Source organism: Bos grunniens, chromosome 9, assembly GCF_055505025.1.
Source record: "Bos grunniens cultivar Pamir isolate PY7600 chromosome 9, Bosgru_T2T1.0, whole genome shotgun sequence".
Lineage (NCBI taxonomy): Eukaryota > Metazoa > Chordata > Mammalia > Artiodactyla > Bovidae > Bos > Bos grunniens.
Genome location: NC_141173.1, coordinates 102,400,533 through 102,424,792, shown reverse-complemented (window position 1 = coordinate 102,424,792; position 24,260 = coordinate 102,400,533). Strand labels below are relative to the sequence as shown.

General features: G+C 57.5%; 1 protein-coding gene across 9 annotated transcripts in view; it reads left to right on the top strand.

Moving 5' to 3' along the window:
* RPS6KA2 (ribosomal protein S6 kinase A2) overlaps window positions 1-24,260 on the top strand; it is a 328,366-nt gene that overhangs the window by 268,594 nt on the left and 35,512 nt on the right. For all 9 annotated transcript variants that reach the window (XM_086318706.1, XM_086318708.1, XM_086318709.1 and 6 more), the window contains 5 exons: window positions 1,833-1,975; window positions 5,282-5,352; window positions 7,239-7,327; window positions 15,226-15,290; window positions 22,665-22,767. In XM_086318706.1, the coding sequence (XP_086174832.1) occupies window positions 1,833-1,975; window positions 5,282-5,352; window positions 7,239-7,327; window positions 15,226-15,290; window positions 22,665-22,767 (471 nt within the window). The remainder of the gene's footprint in view (window positions 1-1,832; window positions 1,976-5,281; window positions 5,353-7,238; window positions 7,328-15,225; window positions 15,291-22,664; window positions 22,768-24,260) is intronic.

The window sequence follows — 24,260 nt, the reverse complement described above, 5'->3', positions numbered from 1 at the left end:
TATGCATGAGAACGTGGCACTAATGTGACAAACCCTTCAGGAGGCACCCTAGGGGCAGGGGGCCACAGGTTGGAAGGCGCCTGCAGTGTCTACTGGTGTGGCTGCTGCAGAGCCCACTCTGACCTGATGGTGCCTCTGTGCTGCCCACAGAGGGCAGCAGAAGAGACTAACGCTTACAAGCTGGAACCTAAACCTGACTCTGCACCCGGGTAAAACAGTTCTGAAGTGCCAGCCAGGCGTTTCATGGAGATTTTAGGTTCTGGTAATACCTTTCCGGGTTTCTCTGCTGAGTAAGGAACTGTGCACATGTGTTATATAAACCACGTGTACACATGTGTACAGAGGTAGCTGGAATAAGCATGAGCAGTCACATTAAATGTATGTGTCATATCATAGGGTTTTCTTTTGGTGTTAGTTCTACAAGGTCTTGTCGGTCTTCATAGAACTGAATGGTTCAGAACTTCAGCTTCTTCAGCATCAGCAGTCGGGGCACAGACTTGGATTACTGTGATGCTGAATGGTTTGCCTTGGAAACGAACAGAGATCATTCTGTCATTTTTGAGATTGCACCCTAAAACTGCATTTCAGACCCTTTTGTTGACCATGACGGCTACTCCATTTCTTCTAAGGGATTCTTGCCCACGGTAGTAGACATAATGGTCACCTGAGTTAAATTCACCCATTCTGGCCCATTTTAGTTCTCTGATTCCTAAAATGTTGATGTTCACACTTGCCATCTCCTGCTCGACCACTTCCAATTTGCCTTGGTTCATGGACCTAACGTTCCGGTTCCCTATTCAGTGCTGTTCTTTGTAGCCTCGGACTTTACTTTCACCTCCAGACACATCCACAACTGGCATCGCTTCGGCTCCGGCCCAGCCGCTTCGCTCTTCCTGGGGCTGTTTCTCTGCTCTTCCCCCGCAGCACACTGGACACCTGCCGCCCTGCGGGGCTCATCAGAGGATTTTGGCTTCCTCTGATGCAATCGTTGCCGTCTCCGTTATTTATTAGTGACCCCGAGTTAGTCATTTGTCATGATCTGTCATTTTGGCACAAATGACAGCCCCCGAGACTCTCATGTGCAGAGCAAGTCGCTTCGGCCGTGAGTGTCAGACCCACGGGGGTGGTGGGGAGGCTGTCTTAGCCGCGGGCTCGCTTGGTCCTCACTCCGCCCGGGAGGAGGTTAGGTAACCTGAAGTTCCCAGATGATGAACTGGAGGGGTCTGTAGTCTCAGGACCGGCGGGCTCACTGTGTCCCCCACCCGCTGGGTGCAGTAACAGGAGCGCGGCAGGACGGCCCCCTTGGCTGGCTTTGAGGATGAGGTCTGGGGACGGTGACCACGGCAGGAGCTCCAAAGCCCCGTCAGACTTGTCTGTCTAATGCTTCTTGCCTCACCACTGGGGGCCACCTTCCTGAGTACCCTTGTGCCCGTGACCCCTTTCTGGTCCCTTCCTTTGGAATAGGGGTCCTCTCCCTGCCCGTCCATCAGAGCAACTCCAGAGCCTCTCCCCAGGCCGCCGACATCCAGGGTGTCCTGCCAAAAACGGCCCCTGGGGAAGTGGCGTCGGGCATCAGAACACAGGCTCTGGGTACCCTTGCAAGCACTCCTCGACGGGGAGGTGGCGTCGGGCATCAGAACACAGGCGCTGGGTACCCTCGCGAGCACTCCCGGACGTGTTCATCCCGACAGAATCCCACGGGGAGGCGCGGGGCCTGGCTCAGCCTCTGCGGGCCGCGTGGCCCCGGGAGGGAGGCGGGGAGGGCTGGCCGGGCAGCCAGGGGTCTGAACACCGCCCAGAGACTGAGCGCTGTGTGCGGTGTGTCCCTGTAGATTTCGGGCTGAGTAAAGAGGCCATCGACCACGACAAGAGAGCCTACTCCTTCTGCGGGACGATCGAGTACATGGCGCCTGAGGTGGTGAACCGGCGGGGCCACACGCAGAGTGCGGACTGGTGGTCCTTCGGCGTGCTCATGGTATGGCGTGCGCGCGGTGGGGCGTGCTCGTGGTAGGGCGTGCGCGCGGTGGGGCGTGCTCGTGGTAGGGCGTGCGGGCAGTGGGGCGTGCTCGTGGTACGGCGTGCTCGTGGTACGGCGTGCTCGTGGTACGGCGTGCTCGTGGTACGGCGTGCTCGTGGTACGGCGTGCTCGTGGTACGGCGTGCGCACGGTGGGGCGTGCTCGTGGTACGGCGTGCGCGCGGTGGGGCACCCACAGTCTACAGGCGCTCGGGACGCTGTGCCCTGTGCGCCTGCCCACCCCCAGAGCGCAGAGATCCGGGAACAACCCAGGAAAACAATGCCCGTTGTGTGACTCATCCATTCCTGAGCCTGGCATTTCCTGGCAGCCTCCCCTCCATCCTCCCCAGGCTCCCAGCATCGGGAAACAGAGCTGGGATTCAGCTAAGGATACAGATGTGTGAAGAGTCAGACCTTCTTTATCCTTAACGCTCTTAATGTTATTTTAAAGGGTGCGGTCATTTCCAGATTAAAGATGCTTTTCTTACTTCAATCACAGAATCCCTCCACTTAGTCATAAAAGTCACCATGAACCAAAATACACGAGTGGAGCATTTTTACATCTACGTCTAGAAATGTGGATTTTCTTCGGATCTTTCGTTCGCAGAGCATGCAGCAAACACCTTCTAGACGGGATGTCCCGTAGTCACGACAAAAGGGGTGCTGGCCCTCACGGTCCTCCCGTCCTCAGCCTTCCTCGTCCCCTGCCCCCGTCCAGCCCCCCTGCACCAGGCCCTGGGCTGGCGGCCCCTCCACGTTTGCGAATCCTCAGCAGGAACCAGACCTCTGAGGTTCTTGGGTCTGACACTGGATGGGAGAAGCATCGTGGCCTCTCCGGGTTGTCCAGCCCCCTCCTCCTTGTGCGTCTAACGGATGAGGAGACCGAGTGACGGGAGTTCTCGGAGATTCCACGGAGGCTGTTCAGCTGCCTCTTTCCAGCAGACGCCTCACACCCTGGCCACAGGACCTCTGGCCTCTGCCCTGCAGGGTGTCACCCATGTGCCTTCCGGCCGGCACCCAGGAGGCTCACTTGGTCTCTAGCTTCTGGTCCTTGGCCCCGCAGACTCAGAAGTGCAGGCTGATTGGACTTGTCAGTGCAGACCCCGACCTCTGTCTGTAGGGCAGACACGTTGAACCAGCTCAGGGGACAGGGGTCAGTTCCCACGGCCTCAGCCAAGATGCCAGCGCACGGGTTTCCAGAAGAGACCGCCTGCCGTGCTGGGCAGCACCCCCAACTCCAGAGTCAGTGTGATCTCTCCCCTCCAGCCACTCACAAGGAAGTCAAACTGTGATGAGAAGGCTGCTCCCCAAACAGAGTCACAGCAAATGAAGCGGGTTAATCCAGGCAAGGTGATCGGCACAAGCCGCTGACCTCACGCGGCCCCATGAGTGCCGGCTGCCAGGGGCTGGTGATGCTCGCTGCGTTCTTGGTTATTTAGACCGCGAGTGGCCTCAGCTGAGACTCAGTCCGTCTTCACGGCGGAGGCCCCTGAGATGGGACGTCCAGCTGTCCCTTCCGACCAGCCGTCTCTCTTTAGACACATCAGTGAGACCATCAGGTTAGCTTCTCCCCTGAAAGGTAACCGCCTCCTCGCCTCTGCTCCCGTCCATGTGGGTGCTCCCCCGTCGCCCTGTCTGGAGGGTGTGCGGTGGGGGTGGGCGTGGGGCGTCAGCACCCTCACCGCACATTTTACCAGAAGTTTGGTCTCACCTTCCTGACATGGGCTTCCCGGTCCCAGGTCACAGCTCTGCATCTTCAGAAGCGATTCCAGTTCTTCAGCCTCCATCCCGCTCTGTGCCCTCCATCCCCCTGAGAAGCACGGGGCGGGGCGGCTCCCTGAGGGCCCCCGGCTTGCCCCTGTGCCTGGATCCCACCCCTACACTCTCCGAGCCCTTAGGGTGCACACTGTCCTCACCAGAGACCACACAGCGCTTCCGCAGGGAGCCCGTGCCCGAAGCTCTGAGGTCACAGAACGCCACGTGTGTCTCTGTGTACCTGACGTTCATCAGTGGCAGAGCCCGAGGCCGGCCTGAGCCTGGGGAGAAGGACCGTCTCAGCGGCCAGCACAGCACAGAAGACTGCACGCAAATCCACGCGCGGCAGAGCCACCCGGAGTTGGCGCTGTGAGGCTTCTGGGGGAGCGGGGCCATGCTGTCCACCTCGCCCACGTCTGTATATATTAAGACAACAGACACAAAATCTAAAATATGCCTTACATGCTGCTTTCTGGTCAAAGTCATTGCATGTTTAATAAATGGAGAGACTGAAAGGGGAAAAAAAGGAACCGTGAAGACACAAGAAGAAAGATGAAATGAAAAGCAGCCGGGAGAAGAGACGTGAAAGGCAGACGAGAAGAGAGGAGGGCGGGGGCGGCGCTCGGGCTCTGTGTCCTCTTGGCGCTTTGCCTCACCTTGGCTCATGAAGACAAGCGTCTCATCTTGTGCCATGAACACCTGTCTCTGTGAGGGTCTCCCGGGCACAGGGCAGACCTTCACGGGTCCTCAGCCCAGGAAGGTCTAGGCCCCGAGGGTCCACAGGCAGTGAGTGCAGAGCGGGCCTGGGCTCCCCAGCCCCCCCGCCTCTGCGCCCCAGGAAATGGCCCAGAACTTTGGAGACAGTGGCCCAGAGAGGCTGGCCTCTCGCCCCTGCTGTCTGCCGCGGTCCTCACTGCAGGGACTGTCCGGCCACCCTGCTCTTGGGCGCAGGACACTCTGTCCTGAATTACCCGCTTAGGGGCTGGTCTGCTCCACCGTTCAGTGTCTCATGACCGCTGGGTGGGGATCACAGTAGGGTGAAGGAGGAGGGTTGTCCTGATGATGATGAGTCTGCACGGCTCTCAGAGTCCACGGTGCATCCTCGCATTCGATCTGGACCGAGAGATCTCCCCCCGCCCCAGCCCCCGCCTCCTCCTCGCTGAGCTGCTCCACTGCACCCTCCAGGGAAGGACGGGTCCTCAGTCGCCCCCGTGGAGGGTGTGTGGCCATATCCTGCCATCCCTGCAGGTCCCCGTCCCAGCACTGACCCCTGCTCCCTGTCGTGGAGCTGAGTTGGTGACTGTCGATCGCCCGCCCATCCATCTCTGCACTGAACGCTGAGGCCCACCATGCAGCTCTGTTCCAAGCAACCACGTGGGCCAGCGCCCGCACGTAGTGGACCAGGACTTCGAATGGCCGCGTGAACTCGGGCGCATGCTGCCCGTCTGGGTCTCTCCACTGGGCAGTGGGGTTGGTCTGAACACTTGCTCCTGTTCTGTGTTGCTCTGCAGTTCGAGATGCTCACAGGGTCACTGCCGTTCCAGGGGAAGGACAGGAAGGAGACCATGGCCCTCATCCTCAAGTGAGTCAAACTCCCACCGTGGGATCCACCCCAGCACTTGCTCGCCCCTTCTGATAGTAAGAGCTTCCGTCTTCGAAACCAGGAGTGTCCAGTGGGCAGTGATGGTAGTGAGCACCCTTGGCATTTCCCTGTCAGTGGATAAAGCGAGTGGGGTGTGATTCTGATGAAATCTTCTATTGAAGATTCTGTTTCCCATTTGTGAAGCTCATCAAAGTTGTCCCGTGGCAGGGTCTTTAGACGTGATGGCAGATGACCTTCAGAAACGCAGACTCAGGGGCAGAGGGCGCAGGAGCTCCCGAGAGAGCCTCCTGCTCTGCCTGTCGCCCGCTCGTGCAGGGGCCTCAGCTCTCCTGCCTGACATGGGCAGGACTCATGTGTCCCGTGTGACTGAGTGTGCATGCTAAGTCGCTTCAGTCGTGTCTGACTCTTTGTGACCCCATGGACTATAGCCCACCAGCCTCCTCTGTCCATGGGATTTCCCAGGCAAGAATACTGGAATGGGTCGCCATTTCTTCCTCCAGGGGATCTTGCCAGCCCAGGGATCAAACCCTTGTCTCATGTCTTCTGCATTGGCAGGTGGGTTCTTTACCACTAGCGTTGTCTGGGAAGCATGTGACTGAGTGTGAACATAACTTTCTCCTTAATGTTCACGCAGAATATTTTACCATGAAAATAGGTTTTGCATTTAGAACCCTAGAAAGAGATCTAAACACAGAGCCTGTCTTTCTGTAGTATCTTTTTTTAAAACATCATTTTGTTTTATTGGCTTCACTGCATGGCTCCTGGGATTCACCAGAGTTCCCCAACCAGGGATTGAACCCACGCTCCCTGCAGTGGAAACACCAGGTCCTAACAGCTGGACCAGCAGCGAAGTCCCTTGCTGTAACTCCTTAAATGTGAACAGGCGTCATCTGAGCCAGATGTCAGACAGCAATCTGTGGGAGAGAGAGAAGCAGGTGGAGGGCAGACGCGAGCGGGCGAGTGGCCCCTGGAACAGGTGGACTCCAAGTCACTCCAGCTCTCCCTGCTCGGGAGGTTGCGGGGGGTGGAGGGGGTGCTCACCACACCTACAGGAGAAGCTGTGAAGCTGCTTGGCCTCATGACCAGCTCTCTCAAACTCTGCTTGCAGGTGAACACACAACTTTTGTAAAACTGAGAGGCACCTACAAACCTTGCATTTTTGTAGATCACGTCATTTTATAAATAAGAGGCATCCCATAATAAGAGGCATCCCATGAACAATGTTTCCTGTATCAGGGGACCTTGTACTGTGATGACGGGCGTAACTGCAATCTGCTGTTTCTATTGGTGGTCTCTGCTCCTTTTCATTCTAAGGGGGCACAAGACCTTTTTCTGGAGCTAGAATAATTTCCTCGCAGCAAATCCCAGGTGTGAACTTACAGCCTGTCACTTGGGAGTGACAGCATTTCTGAAGGGGCAGCACCAGACTGTGGTCACGTGGTTCCTGAAGGTAGGGGGTGTCCAGGACACCAGGGGCCTGCGAGGCCCTCCTTTCCCAGATGTGGCCACAGACTAAACTGGAGGCTCATGGGAGAATCCAGCTGCCTCATCAAACCAAGAGAGATTCCCAAAATGTCAGCAACACCACTCGTCTCTCCAAAGCCTTTGATGGCGTTGTCTCAGAAAACATAGTTAATTTCCATTTAAAATGTTACTTATGTTCATGGGAGCATTGCTGTTTATTTTTAGGGGCTTTATTGTTTTTAATGAATTATTAAACAGCTGCTGTGAATAGCTGCTCTGGTCACGTTGGTTTGATTGGATTTCTCTGTGGATGCTGACTGCAGAAACCCAGAGCACTGGAGCAAACTCTGGCCCCCCTTGGGCTCGTCTTTGTTCCCCTAAAATATGACTGTGCTTTTCAGAGCCAAGCTAGGCATGCCGCAGTTCCTCAGCGTGGAGGCCCAGAGTCTGCTGAGAGCGCTCTTCAAACGGAACCCCTGCAACCGGCTGGGTAAGCCCCCCTGACCCCTGAGCCACCCGGGGCTGCCCGGGGGGTGATTGGAATGTGGAAGACGCACAGGTGTGAACCAGCGGGGAGCGGAGCTCAGGAGGAGCCCTCGTGGCAGCGCCAGGTGGGGGGCTGGAATACCAGGACCCCGTCCCACCCGGCACTTCCTTGCTGTGCAACCTTCGGCAGAGGGCTGCCCCTCTCTGCGCCTGGGTTCCCGACCTGTGAAGCGAGGGTCGTAGCAGAGCTTCTTCACAGGGTTGTGAGGAAGACCTCCAGAGCCAGCACAGCACCTGACACATAGGAAACACACAGTGTGTTGGACAAAGGAACGGGTGAAAGCAAAGAGAATCGGAGTGCACAGGTCTGAGGGGTGGGGAGGGCATCTTTCTTTCCCTGCCGCTTGGACAGATAGAGTTGTCCAAGGCTCAGTTACTGGCAGAAGAAACCATCGTCCTGTGCAGTGCGTTTTAACAGGTCTTATTAAACTGTTTCCTGAGATCACTGCAAAAAGGCAGAGTGGGCAAGGGACTGTTGGGCTGTCTCTAGAAAGGCCGGCAGCACCAAAGAAGAATGAAGCGCCCGGCTGGGTCCTGAGTCCACGCCAGAAGCAGAACAAGAGAGAACCAGCGGTGGAGAAGAGGGACCACTCTGGTCTGTCACCCTGAGAAGTCATCACGCAACCTCCCACCAGTAGATCTGCTGATGATCGAAACTTTGATTTCAGTACTGAAGTTTTGTTATGAAAATGGGCCCAGTCTCTGCCTTGTCATTTGTGAGTGCCATAACAAACTCCGAACACCTGTTCTGTTAGGGATGCATATGTGAGCATGTGTGCAAAGCACTTGCCTCCTAGGTAGCAGGCACACAACTCCACTCCCAACTGCTCTGCCCTTGGGCAGTGCCCAGGTATGGTCTCACCTGCCTAACCTCCCCAGAGGCAGAAACTGGAGTCAGGAACTGGAAATGAAGACATTAGCTCGTTTATCCACTCAAGCACACAGAACAAGCAGCTCAGTCTCGTCTCTCGTAGCGATTGAAGACTTTTGTTTGGGAGTCCCTCTTTCCTTTCAAATAGCGTGGTATTTGGTGGGGAGAATTCACGGCATTGGTGGGCGACTGTGACCAGACTAAAAGGAGGGAAATGTGTTTGTTCTTCCTTTGTTTCGGAAAAAGGAAAGAATTTTCTAAATTTACTTTGTCTTAGACTTTAACATCACAAAAATCATAGTTCTCTAACCCAGAATATTGTTCTGTTATTTAGTTTGCATACCTGATGAGAGAGAAAGATGGATTGGTCTCATTTAGGTGGATAATCATCAAATTACACTAGCCTAGTGGAGCCTGTAGCAGCTTGGAAAACAGCCCATCCATGGCCAGAGAATGCCCTCCTGATGATCTCTAAAGTGAATTATTGTAAAGGTCCAGGAGTTATGGACCATCCTGCGAGCCCACTTCATATTAGTGTCATAGGATGTGCAGACTCACATAAAGAGGAAATCATAGTCGGAATTATTACTCACCCACTTGACCCAGGTCGGCTGCTAAATTTAATTGCCTTAAATCTTTGGCCTATAAAGTGAAAATTATGTTGTGTAGATTAATTTTGCTCTACACAGGCAGCTCAATTAGAAGGCTGGGACTTCTTCCCCCTTTTGATTGCCCTGAGCCTTATTCTTGACCCACCCCCCGAAGTCCCCTGGCCGTTTGGTGAGTTTGTCAACATCAGAAGATCTCACCTAAGCCCTGGGTCCTCTCGTCAATCTGTGGTTTGACCCCATCACCTTCAAGTCAGCCCAGATCTCTGTCGATTGATCCTTGAACTGTAGAGTGGTCCCCTCTGCCCAAACTTCTGCTCTTCATCTATGACCAATCTGCTGCTGCTGCTGCTAAATTGCTTCAGTCGTGTCCGACTCTGTGCGACCCCAGAGACTAGACAGCATATTAAAAAGCAGAGATATTACTTCGCCAACAAAGGTCCGTCTAGTCAAAGCTATGGTTTTTCCTGTGGTCATGTATGGATGTGAGAGTTGGACTATAAAGAAAGCTGAGTGCTGAAGAATTGATGCTTTTGAACTGTGGTGTTGAAGAAGACTCTTGAGAGTCCCTTGAACTGCAAGAGATCCAACCAGTCCATCCTAAAGGAAATCAGTCCTGAATAGTCATTGGAAAGACTGATGCTAAAGCTGAAACTCCAATATTTTGGCCACCTGATGCAAAGAACTGACTCATTGGAAAAGACCCTGATGCTGGGAAAGATTGAGGGCAGGAGGAGAAGGGGACAACAGAGGATGAGATGGCTGGATGGCATCACCGACTCGATGGACATGAGTTGGAGCAAGCTCCGGGAGTTGGCAATGAACAGGGAGGCCTGGTGTGCTGCAGTCCATGGAGTCACAAAAAGTTGGACATGACTGAGCGACTGAACTGAACTGATCAGGGCCCTAGCCGTATGGGGTCAGGGGCCAGCTTGCCCCAGGGTGAACTCATCCCAACTAATCACATTTCCAGATAAGGTTTCCCATGAAGTTCTGGGGTTAGGACTTGACCACATGAATTTGGAGGAACACAGCTCAGCGCCTCCGAGAGTGAGTCCATAGCATTTGCAGTGGAAGAATCGGCGGGAGTTCAGCTGGTTGGTGTCACGCACCTGGCACGTGACGAGACTGAGTCAGCTGGTTGGTGTCACGCACCTGGCAGGTGACGAGACTGAGGCCCTTGCCCCAGATCGCCTGCTGGAGGTGGCTGCCGAGCCTGGAGATGGTGTTTCCACCCTGTCGTCCCCTGAAGGCACGACATCCTCACCCAAAGAGTCCGAGTGTAGGTCCCCCGGCCACTGCTGGCCGTGGGCGTGCCCTGTCCAGTGAGGTGCCCCGCACAGCTGTGGCAGGTGCTGGGGACACAGGTCAGTGGTGCTGCCCGGGAAGCCCGGTCATGTGGGTGAAGAGGCCAGAAATCTCGGGCGGATTTCACCCCTGCCTTTTCCCTGAGACCTGAGAAGGCTGAGGAGCCAGCAGAGGGAGCCCCCTCCCCTGGTAGGACGCAGTACCTAGAGGCAAGGGGCAGGGGCAGGGCGGGGCTGGGGGGGCAGGCAGACGGAGGGGCAGGCAGGCCCCCAGCCAGGCCTGGCGGAGGCTCGGTGGCCAGCGGGTGGGGCAGCAGGAAAAGCGTTGTTTTCTGTGCCGCAGGTGGAGAGACTTTACTCTTATATTTGTCCAAAATGGAGCCAAATGTGTGTCTATTTCAACCACGGTGCAAGTGGACCCAGCAGCTGGAAGACTGGACCATTTGGGCTTCACCCTTGTGTATTACGCACTGTGGTTTGTTCAGTGATGGAAGCAAGCGCAAAATACACCGGCTGCTGCAGTCAGGAGGGCCCCCCGGCAGGGCTGCCTGAGGGCCTGGGGTGCATCTCCAAGCCTTGTGTGTGTATTAGCCTGGGGGGGCAGTGGGGGGCGTGGGTTCTGGGCCAGAGAAACACTGCACACAGAGCCATGGAGGATCCTGTAGCACGTGAGAGCACGTGTGACCTCAGGTGGCCGAGGGGAGGCCCAGGGAGACCATGCAGGCTGAGCAGTCCCCAGGGTGGGACCCTCTGAGGATGCAGCAAGGCGGGTCTGGTTTTTCTGCCGATCATTCTGGTCGTGAATTAGAGAAGAACCCTCCGGGGGTCCCTAGTTCATCCCTATGAACATCTGCAGCTTCTCTGGAGAGTCCTGGGACATCCTGGGCTCCTGGAAGACCAGGCAGCAGGATCTGGAGTCAGACGTGCCGCTGAGCATAAAACAGCATGGCCAGTGAGCTACCACCGACTGCCCAGGGAACACAGGGGCAGGGCTATCTGCTTGCGAGGGTTCTGCTCTTCCGGTTTCCGTCTCCTTTCCAGAGTCCATCTCCAGGGGCTGTGCTCTTCTGATCTGGCTTCATACACTGGCCACCCCGCTCTCCTGTCATCTCCTCCAGCCCTGCTGGCACCACCGAGACCTCGTGTGCTGGGCTGGCCCTTGATGGCTTGGTCATGATGAACACCCTGCCCCTCGAGGGGAGCTGACAGTTCCACACCAGCCCTGGGGATCTTTGGGGGCCCTGCCCTCAGTTGACAGGGCCCTGGGAGATACAGCCAGGGCTGAGCAAAGATTCTAAGCATCAGATGAAGTATCAAGCTGACCGAAGATACTTCACAGCCATGACGGTGACATGTAGATGATCTGTGGGTGATGAAGACGTAAAAAGGAGACCTAGTGTTCAAATCCTGGGCGGTTGTAGACTGGCCTCCAGGAGTGTGCGGGTTTGATGGAATGCAAAGTATGCAAGGAAAATAGCCAGACGTGAGCAGATTGTGGACACGCCCGAAAGAACTAGAGAGCGACTCTGTGACTCTCAGACAACAGACCCAGCACCAGATAGATAGTTCAGCAGTCACAAAGGGCCCAGGGTTAAACATTTCCCCGAACTTTCTATGGCCAGGAAGATCGAAGGAAAACATTTTTGGCAGATCCTCAGAACTTTTGAGGGATGATTTACTGAGAATGTGGGAGCTTGTTGATGATTAAGTCCAGGAGGAAATGAACAGGCTCGCCTTGTTAAAACACGTGCAGGGGAAGGCTCCAGGTGACCAAGGTCAGAAGGGGTCAGGTCCCGGCCACAGGCCCAGCGCTGCGTCTACAGCCGCGCCCAGTGGAGGCGGTTCCCACGGATGTAACATCACCACTGGACCAGCACGGAGAAGTCCAGACGTGGTCCAAAGAGCCACGTTCGGGAAGACGGCCCTCGAGTGATCACAACAGAAGTAATTAAATGTGGTACTTACTCGTGCTGCAGAGGATAAGCGTGAATTCTTGAATCTGCGTATTTGGCTGGCATCGGGGATCTTAGTGAAGACTCGCTAAACTGCCTAGAGATTGCTCTTCTGTTCTTAATGTTTCCATCCATGCGCACCTGCCTTTGTGTCTTCTTCTTGCCTCTGGGGACAGAGTGAGACTTGAGTGCGTTTGGTGACGACTCCATGCAAGTCAGCCGAGATTCAGCGACGAGCACAGACTCCCCTGGACTCTCCCAGGATGGATCTCTGCTCACTGCGTGTTTAAACAAAAAGGAGTTGTCAAGTGCAGAGTAGACTATGTTAACGTGTTTCAGGAGAAGATAAATAGAACTGGAATCCAAAATCATCACCCCACTTCCCTGAGGAAGGTTGACACAGGCTTCAGAGAGCTGCGTGCAGAAACTCTGATTTACATTTCCCTGCTTTGGAATACTTATAATTTTTGAGTCATAACCAAAGTGTCAGTTCACCGTCGAGTGTTTACTGAGGCCTAGAAGCACAGACATGGTGCAGAATCTCACTCAGCGGAAGAAGAAGGTGCAGATAAAAATGTGCCCAAGGAAACCCAGCTGGTGCAACAGAGACTTGTAGTTATACCAACACCTGTATTTCCTGTCTGTCTTGTTTTGTTTGGGTTCTGGCGGCGTGTCCTTGCAGACAAGGAATGAGCGTGAAATGCAATGGGTAAAACATGCAAAAAAGACGGATGAAAGCATTTATCACTCGATCTTGTCCAGCTCTTTGCGACCCCGCAAAGGCTGTAGATTGTAGCCCGCCAGGCTCCCCTGTCCATGGGGATTCTCCAGGCAAGAATCCTGGAGTGGGTTGCCACTTCCTCCTTCAGGGGATCTTCCTGACCCAGGGATCGAATCTGGGTCTCTTGCATTGCAGGAGGATTCTTTACCATCTGAGCCACCAGGGAAGCCCCCCAAAAAGCTGAAAGAGTACAAATCAGAGGTGATTTTTCATTTTGCTTTACTCATGGTGGCCAGAAGTCTTTTTCAATCCTGAATCCTGGGCTTCAGCAAAGGAGGCCTGCGTGCAGGTGGGCACGAAGCCAGAACGTTCATTGTCGACACATTCCCGCAGCTGCCTGGGCCCCTGGGAGGACTGCCAGGTGCTGGGGACGTCCAGGCTGGGCGAGCTCTCCAGACTCAGGTCAGGGGTTTCTCTGGAGATGGGCACGGACTTGCAGAGGGTCCTCAGACAATGCTGTTTCCCTCCACTACTGACAACGCTCCTGGCACTAGACGCTCGGGGCTTCCACATGAACGGACTCTCCCTGTCTCCGCAGACACCCACTGGGTCCTAGGATTCAGCGCAGTTCTGACCGCCTGAGTTATCCTGGACCCCAGAGGGTCACGGTCACTCCCATCAGACCCCCCACCTCAGACACCAGCCAGGGGTCCCAGGTCGTCGCTGTGCTTCCTGCTGACCAGGTGTAAACCCAGGGTTCCCGGGACCACCCCCCTCCCCACCAGCTTTGGTAATTCAGAGAACAGATCGCAGACCTCAGGAAGGTGCTCCTGTGACTGTTACTGATTTATTGCACAGGATGCTCTAAAAGATTACATGAGGGACGTCCCTGGTGGTCCTGGGGTGCAGTGTCTCACTTAGTGGGAAAGCCCTCTGATGTGTCTGCCTCCCGGGTCCCTGGAGGGGAGCATTCCAGGTCTGACCCCTTCCTCCTGTCTCTGGTCATCTGCACATCAAAGGGTTGATCGGCAGGTCCTGGAGGCTAGCGTGGTGACAGGGGCAGGGGCTCTTTCCCACCGTGATGGCCTGGCCAGGCTTCCCGGCCAAGGCGGGAGCCGGCTGGACCCTCGCCCACCTAGAGATGACCTGATGCAGCTTCCCGACGAGGCCCACAGTAGGCTCTGTCTCCTGGGACCCCCCAGCGTCCCGGGGGGAGGGTCCCTCGGCTCCTCAGGCTGGATGGTGAGGCTGGGCTGGGAGCTCCACAGGGACCGCAGCGGCTTGAGGTGGCCACGTGCCATCTGTCCTCCACGTCTTCCTGCCTCCCTCCCGAGGACGAGACCTCAGGTTGGGGTGGGGGCCGGCTGAGTGGGGCTGGACCTGGACGAGGTTCTGCACTGGGGCAGGGCTGGGCCCCTGGCGCTCGGGGTGCCTCCTGCACGGCCTGTTCCTTTGAGCTGGAAAGCCTTTTTCCCCTCGACGTGCAGCAGGAGCTGGACTTGCCCACTGGAGGCGGCCTACCACCCCTTCCCGCGTCCGTGGCAAATCCCGCCTTCGTTAGTCTTGATGATCAGCACCTACTCACTCCCTGAGACGTGGAGGTCCCGGCAGGGTTCACTCTGGGAGGTGTGGGGTCCGTGACAACGTGTGTCTGCTGCCCTGAAGTCCTCCGCACACACCCTCCTTCGGGCCTCGGGATACAACGTCAGCAGCAAAGCGGGCAGAGGTGAAGCAGCAATAAGCAACAGGCAGCTCTGTCGTACTCAGTGCAGTGCTCGCGGGATGGCCGTGGTTCCCTGCTGGCCTGTCTCCAGGATGCCGTCCTGCAGGACACCGTGTCCTCTCATCCTTCAGGAAGATCCGGCCCGCTGCTGGTTCTGATGGAGGCTGGGCCAGGCCTCCACGTCCTCGCCCAGCTGCCAGGGCAGTTCACAGCCACCGCTTGGGGCGTCCAGTCTGCCCCTCCCCCACCCCCCTCAGCTGGTCACAGCCCCGCAGGGTGGCTTGGTGGCCTCTGCAGGCTGTGAGGTGGGCAAGTGGGGGCTGGCAGGAGAGAGGGCAGCTGGGGCTGCTTCTCCCTGGAGGTCGTTGGGGCCACCCTGCACGTGCCCCCAGCACTCGCCTCACCGCCGCATCAGAGGGCGTGCAGTCACGGCTTTGCTCTGACGTCAGAGGGCGTGCAGTCACAGCTTTGCTCTGACATCAGAGGGCGTGCAGGCCACTCTGCACGTGCCCCCAGCACTCGCCTCACCGCCGCATCAGAGGGCGTGCAGTCACGGCTTTGCTCTGACGTCAGAGGGCGTGAAGTCACGGCTCTGCTGTGACATCAGAGGGCGTGCAGTCGCATCTCTGCTCTGACGCTCTCTGCTCTCTGGCCCCCCAGGTGCCGGGCTGGACGGCGTGGAGGAGATCAAGCGCCATCCTTTCTTCGTCACCATCGACTGGAACGTAAGTTGCCGGCCCGGGTCCCTTCTGCACGGAAACCGCAGGGAGATGGGGCTGGGGCAGCGGGCACGGCAGCTGCTGGGTACAGGCCAGTGGTCAGCGTAGACCCGTCCCCTGAAGGAGGGTGCTCCCTCGGGGCGTTTCCCAGGCACAGGCCAGGGACCCGGCAGCCCTCCCCTGCGGCTCTAGACCTGGAATCCGTCCAGCCCTTTGCCGGTTGGAGACCCTGGGCCCCCATAGCCCTGCAGCCCTCCAGCCTCCCTGAGGACCGAGCCAAGGCCACCCTGGGCTGCTCGCGGCTGCCCAGAGCGTTGGGTCTGGGGCCTATTGGCCCAGACGGGGGGCAGCTTCCTGCCTGGAGTCGGGGTCCCGCCCGCAGTCAGCTCTCACTGCTGTGGAAGCTGTTACAGAAAAGCGTTCCCCCGGCCGGGGAAGACAGGTGTCTGTGATGCTTGTTAAAGACGTAAGGAGGACTTGTTCGGGGGGCCTTCACAATGGTGTGGGACCACTTTGGGGGTGGGGGTCCTGCCTTCGGGAGGGAGGAGGGGCACGGACTGGGGGTCAGCGGGCAGAAGGTGATTAAGGGGAATCACCAGGTGGGGGTTCCGGCTAAACCCACCCGCCAGGACTCACGCTGGGGTGGGCGTCATGATCGAGCCGGGTCAGTGTCCAAGGTGATGAGATGTGGAGGGCGGAGATTGGTCAGACTGACTCGGGACTCCTGCGGGAACTGGACAGAGCAAGAGGACGCCCCTACAGCTCCCCTCCGCCCTGCGAGAGCCCAGGAACACTTGGCCGGGGAGACCGGGGGTTCCAGACCTGGAGCTGGGACTCTGCTGAGACGTGGTACAGTTAGGCCTGGTTTCCGAGGTGGGAGCAGAGAGGAGCCTTGACTCCTTGGCGATGAGGTGCCTGGGGAACCCAGGCCTCCCTGCCGGGGTGGGGACTGTGCTGGGAGGTGACCAGCGGCCGCCCTACGCGAGCCTGGCCGGGGCTGCGGGCAGACAGGCTCACCTCCTGCCAGGGCGAGGAAGGGGCTTGCCTAGGGACGGGGGCCAAGTCAGCGTCTCGGGGTACGTGGCTTTTCGCAGCACAATGGCCAGGGATGTTGCAGGCTGGGCTCCATGTGTCCCCGAGACTGCAAGTCTGCGTGAGCCCTGGGCAAGGCCAAGGTGCCCGGCTGGCTGTGGCCCTGCGCTTGGAGCAGAGTCCCCAGACTCCTGTGCCAAGAAGGTGGCACTTCTGTGTTCCGTCAAAGCAAACTGGGCTGCAGTTAGGTTGGCAAGCTTCTTTTGCTGCTTTTGGTGTTTCATTTCACTTGGGTTTGCTTTGGTTTTTGAGAAAGGCCCTCCGATGCACTCAGACAAATTTCCCTGCCATCATCTCATGTCTTGGGGGGCGGGTGGGGGCGTGACCAGCAGGAGCCAGAGCAGCCGAGAGGCCTCCCTGAGCCCCCCACTCTGAGACCCCGCTTGGTGCAGGCAGCCGTGTTTCATGACCACTGGGTGCTCCCCCGTGTCCAGGTGAGCAGGTGCCCAGCATACAGTGATGGGAAGACACCGCCGCCCTCCAGCCACTCCGAGCCCCGGGGGGACCGCCGTCCATCGTCCAGCCAGAGGCGGCTGTGGCAGGGCGCCCCGTCGGGGAGGGGCCGGTGATGCTGCAGAGGGGGGCTGACGAGTGTGGCCGGGGCGGAGGAAGAGGGAGGGAGTCCCCGCGAAGACCTCCCACCTCTGGGGGCCACGGCCTCAGTCCAGCCTCCCAGATCCTCCCCGGGACGAGGAGCCGCGGTCCTCTGCAGCCCCCGCGGCACTGAGTCAGCCAGGCAGGGGCCACCGTGTGCTGGCCAGCCTCAGGCCCAGCCACACCCCCAGGCCAGGGACCGGCCCCACCTCCAGGAAGACGTGCACAGGTCCCAGCGGGCGGCAGGACAGGTCTGTCCGGCGGTCCGTGCTCTGCTTCCAGCAGCCTCGGTAACTGGAAACTGCAGTGGCGGCCCCTCTGCGAAAACTGTTAAAACCGAGAGGCCATCCCGCTGCCAGACAGACGCTCAGAATGACAATGACAAGGCCTCGCCTTGACTGGTCGGTGACTTTACCCAGAGCCCACCTCGGCACCCAGCCTGGGAAATAGAGAGATATGATTTCACCTCTGCTTCCTTCTCTGACCCAAAACTGCCAGCAGAAGTTCTTGTTTTTTTTTAAGTGAACGCTTGTCATCCACACGTCTTCTCCCCGGGGGTCTTTGGTTTCCTGGCAGGACCGAGTGAGTCCGTGATCTCTGCCCTTAGGGGTCACTGCCCCGTTTGTCCTGCCTTGCCGCCAACTCACCCCCAGAGCCTGGCAACTAACAGCTGCCCAGGGGCACTGCCCCTGCAGGCTCACTCCCCGTGTCAGAAGAAATGAAAAATTACGCGTTGATGACGGATCACACGCCTCTGTGGACAGGGATGGGAGCATGGACACAGGAGCTGCGTCTACTTTGCCTGCTGGCTGGAGCCGCGCTGAGAACAGAAATGAGCAGAAGCCCCAGATAAGCTTAGTCAGAGCAAACGGCCTCGGGCCCTCGAGTCGGGCTGGAGCCCTCCAGCCCCACCAGGCTCCTCTGGGGCGGTATGAAGCGTCCACCCCAGGACCCTCCCTGTAACATGACACCTTGTGATTGCAGCTGCGCCCCAACGGGGCTGGAGTCAGGCTTCTTTCTGAAACCCTTCGAAGCACATCGCCAGAGTCACGCGTGAGGTGGGAGGCACTCCTGGGGGAGACTGAGGCTGGGGGGCGTGAGAGGTGCACCCTCTGACCCGGGGGGCCCGGCAGCACATGGACCGGGAGCTGTAGAGTGGGGCTCCGGGCGCGGTGGGGCTTATGCACAGGGTCAGGCCCCAGGGGTCTGGGTACCGGGAGCTCGCAGCTGCCACTCAGCATCTCGCCGTACCGGGGTCCCCTCCACGGCCCTCTGGGAGATTTCTCTAGATCTGCCCCCATGTTAAATACCCCAGAAGGACCCACCCTTCCAAGGGGCCGACAGGTGTCTGTTCAAGGACTGATCACCCTCTGGCTCAGCGGTTTTGTAAACCCAGACACCGGGGTTCTAACACTCCCGGTGGGGTCTCCCACGGAGGCAGAGCTGTGCGCCGCGTGGACCAGACACCCCAGACCCGCCCACGTTGCGCTGGAGCCATTGGGCTGTTCCTGTTCCCCTTCCCGTCCTGTCTGGGTCATTTCTGCTGTTTCAGGAAGCATCTCTCACGGTGCCCTTTGCCTAATTGGAGCGTGTTAATGTTGAAATGCCTGGAGCCAGAAGTGCTTGCAGAAAACAGATGTTCTGTCTGTGACCCCGAACTGCAATCAGTTTTCCCTTCCATTATCGAGTTGCTATTTTTGTTGCGCTCGCTCTGTCCTTCCCTAGTCACCTTTTAGGTATAAATAGAACTCAGATGCGCCTGCCCAGAGCGCCCCAGTCTGTACATATGATGTGAACTCCGTTCCGTCGTTGCTACAGCTCGTGTCATCTCAAGATCCCGGGACAAGCTCTGAGACTGAAAGTGATGCCTGGTGAACTTGGCCTTGAGACCCCACTGTCTTCCCATCAGTGTGAGGTGAATTGTCCCAGAGGCTCAGAGAGGGGCGTCCAGGTCAGAATTAGGAAGCTCAAAGAGAAAGTGAAAGTGAAATCTCTCAGTCGTGTCCGACTCTTTGCGACCCTGTGGATTGTAGCCCGCCAGGGTCCTCCGTCCATGGGATTTTCCAGGCAAGAATACTGGAGTGGGCAGCCATTTCCTTCTCCAGGAGATCTTCCTGACCCAGGGATTGAACTCTGGTCTCCCGCAGTGCAGGCAGACGCTTTAACCTCTGAACCACCAGGAACTCAAAGGCCTCCACAAAATTGTGTGCCCGTCCACTCTCCGCCTGGCCCTGCGCTCAGCAGTGGATCTCACAGAATGAGGAGCAAGTTCCCCTTTTCTCTAAATCTTCAAACCCACTCCAAGGTCTGGACACAGGGAAAGAGAAGACATGTATAAGAATGACACTCACTAGTGCTTTCCAGGCCTCCCTGGCGGCTCAGTGGTGAAGAATCCACCTGCAAATGCAGGAGACTCAGGCTTGGTCCCTGGGTCGGGAAGATGCCCTGGAGTAGGCAGTGACTCCCCACTCCGGCGTTCTTGCCTGGAGCGTTCCATGGACAGAGGAGCCGGACGGGCTACAATCCTTGGGGTTGCAAAGAGTCAGACATGACTCAGCGACTAAACGACAACAAAGCACTTTCCAAAATGTTTATCCAGCGACAGGAAGACATTTAAGACTGCAGCAAACACCAGGGGGCCTCGGAAGGGCAGGATGACCAAATACCCCCGGTGGCTTTGAGGCTTTTTGCTGCCCTCTTAAAACCAAGATGAGGCTGCACCAAGCCCCCGAGACGGGGGATCTGGGGCATATTTCACTGACAGGCTCCGTCTCTGCAGGTCCCAGTGTCAGGGGAAGAGGGGTCTTGGGGGGACTTCCTGCTGCCTCCCCAGCAAGCCTCAGGGAGCTTTCTCCCACACTGTGTCTCGGGTCAGTCAGGCTCTCCACAGCTGACGCACAAGCTTACAGAGGCCGTTCAGAAAGTTCATGGGAACATGGCCACGCTTGCACACGCTGCCGTGTGAAGCCCAAGGGTGCACAGGCTGCAGACCCATTTCTGGGACCTGTGCGGTGGGTGCTGGAGTTGGGATTCTGCGCCAGGGCAGAGCAGGGGCAAGTGTGAGCCAAGCACCGTCCTGGAGCGGGGACCCCCGGGGGCCGTGTCCTCTCTGGATCCCCGAGTTATCACCCAATGTTTCCATGTGAAATACGCGCTGCTCTCCACGCGGACGAAGCTGCAACAGCTCACTGCTGGGGGACGTCTAATTGCGATGAGCTCTGCTCCTTATACGTGAGGACTTGCCAGTGGGGCTGTGCGTCTCCTCCCAAGGGGTCAGCCTCCCGGCCAGGACCACCTCCCGGCTCCCAGTGGAGGCAGGTGAAGACTTGGCCTGCGTGTTGAGTGAGGGGAGGAGCCGAAATGACTGGGCTTCAGCCCCCAGGTGCAAGAGCTCTCCTTTGCATGAAATGACGATCCGTTCTGCGTGTGTGTGTTTACTGAGATACAGTTGACGTGTATTAGTTTCAGCGTTACAACATCATAGTTTGCTTGCTCTTTGTGACGTGACGTGGTCACCACAGTGAATCTAGTTGAAATCTGTCACCACACGTAGTTGTGAGCTTTTTCCTTCGGATGAGAACTCTCAGGATCTCCTCTTTAAGCAACTTTAAACATGCACCAGTCTTCTGATCCGTAGTCAGTATGCGGTACAGAACCTCCCCAGGACTTATCCATTGTGAACTGGAGATCCTCACCCGTTTCAGCCACCAGAACCCCCTCCCACCCCTGGCCACCACGCGTGTGGTTCTCTTTTGTGGAAATCTCTTGTGTAAACAAATGCCCCCCCCGTCGTGGAAGTGGGAGACCGGGCTCTGCTGGAGGCCCCTCCCTCCCCGCCCTCCTCCCCGTCCTCTGGGAAGCAGCAGGAGGACAAATGTTTGGTGACTGGCCCAGCGCAGACACCCCAGGGAGAACGGCCGGTGGCGGGGGCGGCCAGGCTGGGCAGCCAGCAGGCTTGGTAACGGTGCATGTTTTAACCAGAGCGCAGAGCTCACCCTGCGTATTAGATTTCCCCTGACCAGAGCCTGCATCAGGGCAGCACACACACACGCACACACACACACACACACACCCCGCCAGTGCGTGAGCACAGAAAGCAGCATCTTCCCATTTCTGGAAAGGGTAACTCAGTTCCTAATGAAATCTCCTCACTGAGGGCTGGGAACGACCAAGTAACGGGAGGCTGGATTAGCTCACTTCTCCTCCGAGGGCTCCCGAGTGCACACCCCAGCTCCAAGCGTGCACGCGTGGCCAAGGCCCTCTGAACCCAAGAGGGAGCCCAGCGGTCAGCGGTCAGCGGTCAGCTGTCTGTGCGGACAACGCCTTTTGCAGGGTATGCTCCAGCGGGGTCTCCGCTGAGGCGGGAAGAGTCTGGAGACCCAGGCCCACCCCCCGCCTGTGCCTTCGTCACCCTTGACCCTGGAGGGGGTTGTACCTAACCTATCATAGCTTCAGTTTTCTCGTCTGTAGAATTGGTGATAAATCTGCTTTCTCGAGTCCTTGAGAGACTGGAAGCAGATCCAGGCAGTCCGCTGCATCCGTCTGCAGACCCACCTGTCTGGGGCCCTGAATCCAGGCCTGGTGACCCCAGGGCCCCGGGAAGGGCCCTGTGTTCCCAGCCGGGGCCTGGGGGCCCGCCGGTGAGGCAGGCTGGGTAGAACGCGAGCTGACGGATTGCAGCCAGACACTCCTCCTGGTTCCCATACCCTGCCGCGGGGTGCACGGCTCTCCACGATTGACGCCAGCTGCTGCCTGTTCCCAGGGCGAGCTGACTGAACCCAGGCATCCCATTCCCAAGTCTGCCTGGATGGAACCCCTGGCCCGCACCTGGCATCACCAGGCTGTGCTGGTCCAGTGCCCACCTCCCTCCTCAGACGGGCATCCCGGGCCCTGGGGCCGCCCCCTTCCCTCTCCCTACCTCCCCCCACACCTCAGCATCATCATGTTGTTCCGCCCGGCTTTGAACGCCCTTGTGTTGCTCCTTGAAAGGAACTGGGGAGAAGTCAGGCTTGGAACAATGTACGTGAGGGTGTGCCCTTGAACCCTGTCCAAGGCAGTCACCGTGAGACTGAGTCAGACCCCAGAAGCGGCCGGCTCTCTGACAGGCGCTCCGAGCGCCTGTTCAAGAGCGCAAAAATGTGTATATCAACCGCAAAGCCCGACTCAGCCCCTGGGCTTGAACAGAGGGGTCTGAGGCCCGAATCTGGGAGCAGCCGGAATAGGTGCCCAGGAGGTGCAAAGTCCCTGCAGTGCGGGTGAGGGGACGCGGGTGGGGTCGGTGTCCCCGGCCACCGGCGGCATCTGAGCTGCTGGCTCCCAGTCCTGGGGACAGGGCGACGGTGCAGAGGAGCAGGGCTCTTGCTGCTGGTACCTGGGGGGGCAGACGTGACTGACCTGTCAGATGCTACTTGAAGCAGATTCTACTGCGCAGAAATGATCGAGACTGTCGCGCTAAAATCAGAGTGTTTAGATGTCCCCAAAGCCTTTTCCCTGGAGCCGCGGCTTCGACGTCTGCTTGTAGACGATGCGGCTGTGTGCTGTCCTCATCGTAACTTTCTCGGGGTGCTCCTGCACATGTCAGAGCTGGGGGCGGGGCCGCGGTGCCCTGGCAGAGGGGGGAGGGGGCATGGGCGGCCCCTCCCCTGCATCCCCCTGCTGGCCCTCAGCCCCCGCTCCGTCCTGCCTTCCCTGCAGAAGCTGTACAGGAAGGAGATCAAGCCGCCCTTCAAGCCAGCGGTGGGCAGGCCGGAGGACACCTTCCACTTCGACCCCGAGTTCACAGCGAGGACGCCTACAGGTGTGTGCGGGCCGGGGTGGGGTGGCCTGGGCTACTTTCCCATGGGGTCCTGTAGCCCGGCCAGGTAGGGCCAGGCACCCCGGAGTCAGAGAGCCCCACGTTCAAGGGCGCCTCCAGGGGAAGTCACCCTCAGGGCTGTTTGTTCTCGTTTCTCTACTCGTCTGTGATGGAGCCGCCTCCCAGCCACCCCGGGGGCGCCTGGCCTGCGGATCTCCCTGGCACGCCTGCTCCTCCTGCTCCCTCTGGGCCTGAGTTGCCAATTCCAGGGACTCACCCTGGAAAATTCGAGAAAAGAAGCTCGAGGCAATGAAAGTCTCATTTAATTAGCAGTTTTATGGGAAGAGGGAGGCTGTCAGCTAAGTCTGTAAATGCATGAACTGTGGGTCTTATTCGTGCAAAAAAACCAAAGAGCTGTTTGAAAAGTTGCGTCAGCTCCTGTAGCTCAGCACAGCAGATGGACTCGGGAGTTTAGCTTCCACGATGCATCTTGAATTACTCCTAAGGTCTACCAACTTCAGTCAGAACTGGTCAGTTCAGTTCAGGTCAGTGGCTCAGTTGTGTCCAACTCTTTGTGACCCCATGAATCGCAGCACACCAGGCCTCCCTGTCCATCACCAACTCCCAGAGTCTACTCAAACTCACGTCCATCGAGTCGGTGATGCCATCCAGCCATCTCATCCTCTGTTGTCCCCTTCTCTTCCTGCCCCCAATCCCTCCCAGCATCAGGGTCTTTTCCAATGAGTCAACTCTTTGCATGAGGTAGCCAAAGTATTGAAGTTTCAGCTTCAGCATCAGTCCTTCCAATGAACACCCAGGACTGATCTCCTTTAGAATGGACTGGTTGGACCTCCTTGCAGTCCAAGGGACTCTCAAGGGTCTTCTCCAACACCACAGTTCAAAGGCATCAAGTCTTCGGTGCTCAGCTTTCTTCAGAGTCCAACTCTCAGCTCCCTTTAAAAGTTGTCATTCTGTGATATTAGTGGCAAGCCACTCCAATATTCTGCCTGGGAAATCCCATGGACAGAGGAGCTTGGTGGGCTACTGTCCATGGGGTCTCAAAGATTCTGATGGAACTGAGCAACTGAGCACGCATTAACTTTGTAAAAATATGGTGATTCTCTTTGTCTGCCCAGGTGGCCTTAACAAAATACCTCAGACTGGGCAGGTTCAACTACAGAAATTTATCTTGGTTTCCCATGAGAGCCCTATCCTGGGCTGCAGACGGCCGTCTTCCCTCTGTCTTCACGTGGACTCACTCTGTATCGGAGAAGAGAGAGAGAGAGGTCCCTGGGGTCCTCTTCCTCTTGTAAGGACAGCAGTCTGTTGAATCAGAGCCCCACCCTTACAACCTCACTTACACCCTCGAGACCCCTTCTCCCAGTACAGTCACTCTGGCCTTCAGCACGGGAATTCCGTGGGACACAGTCCAGTTCATCACGGTAAAGGCACGGTGGTTTTGTCTAAAAAAAAAGCATGACAAGCCCCTTCTGGAG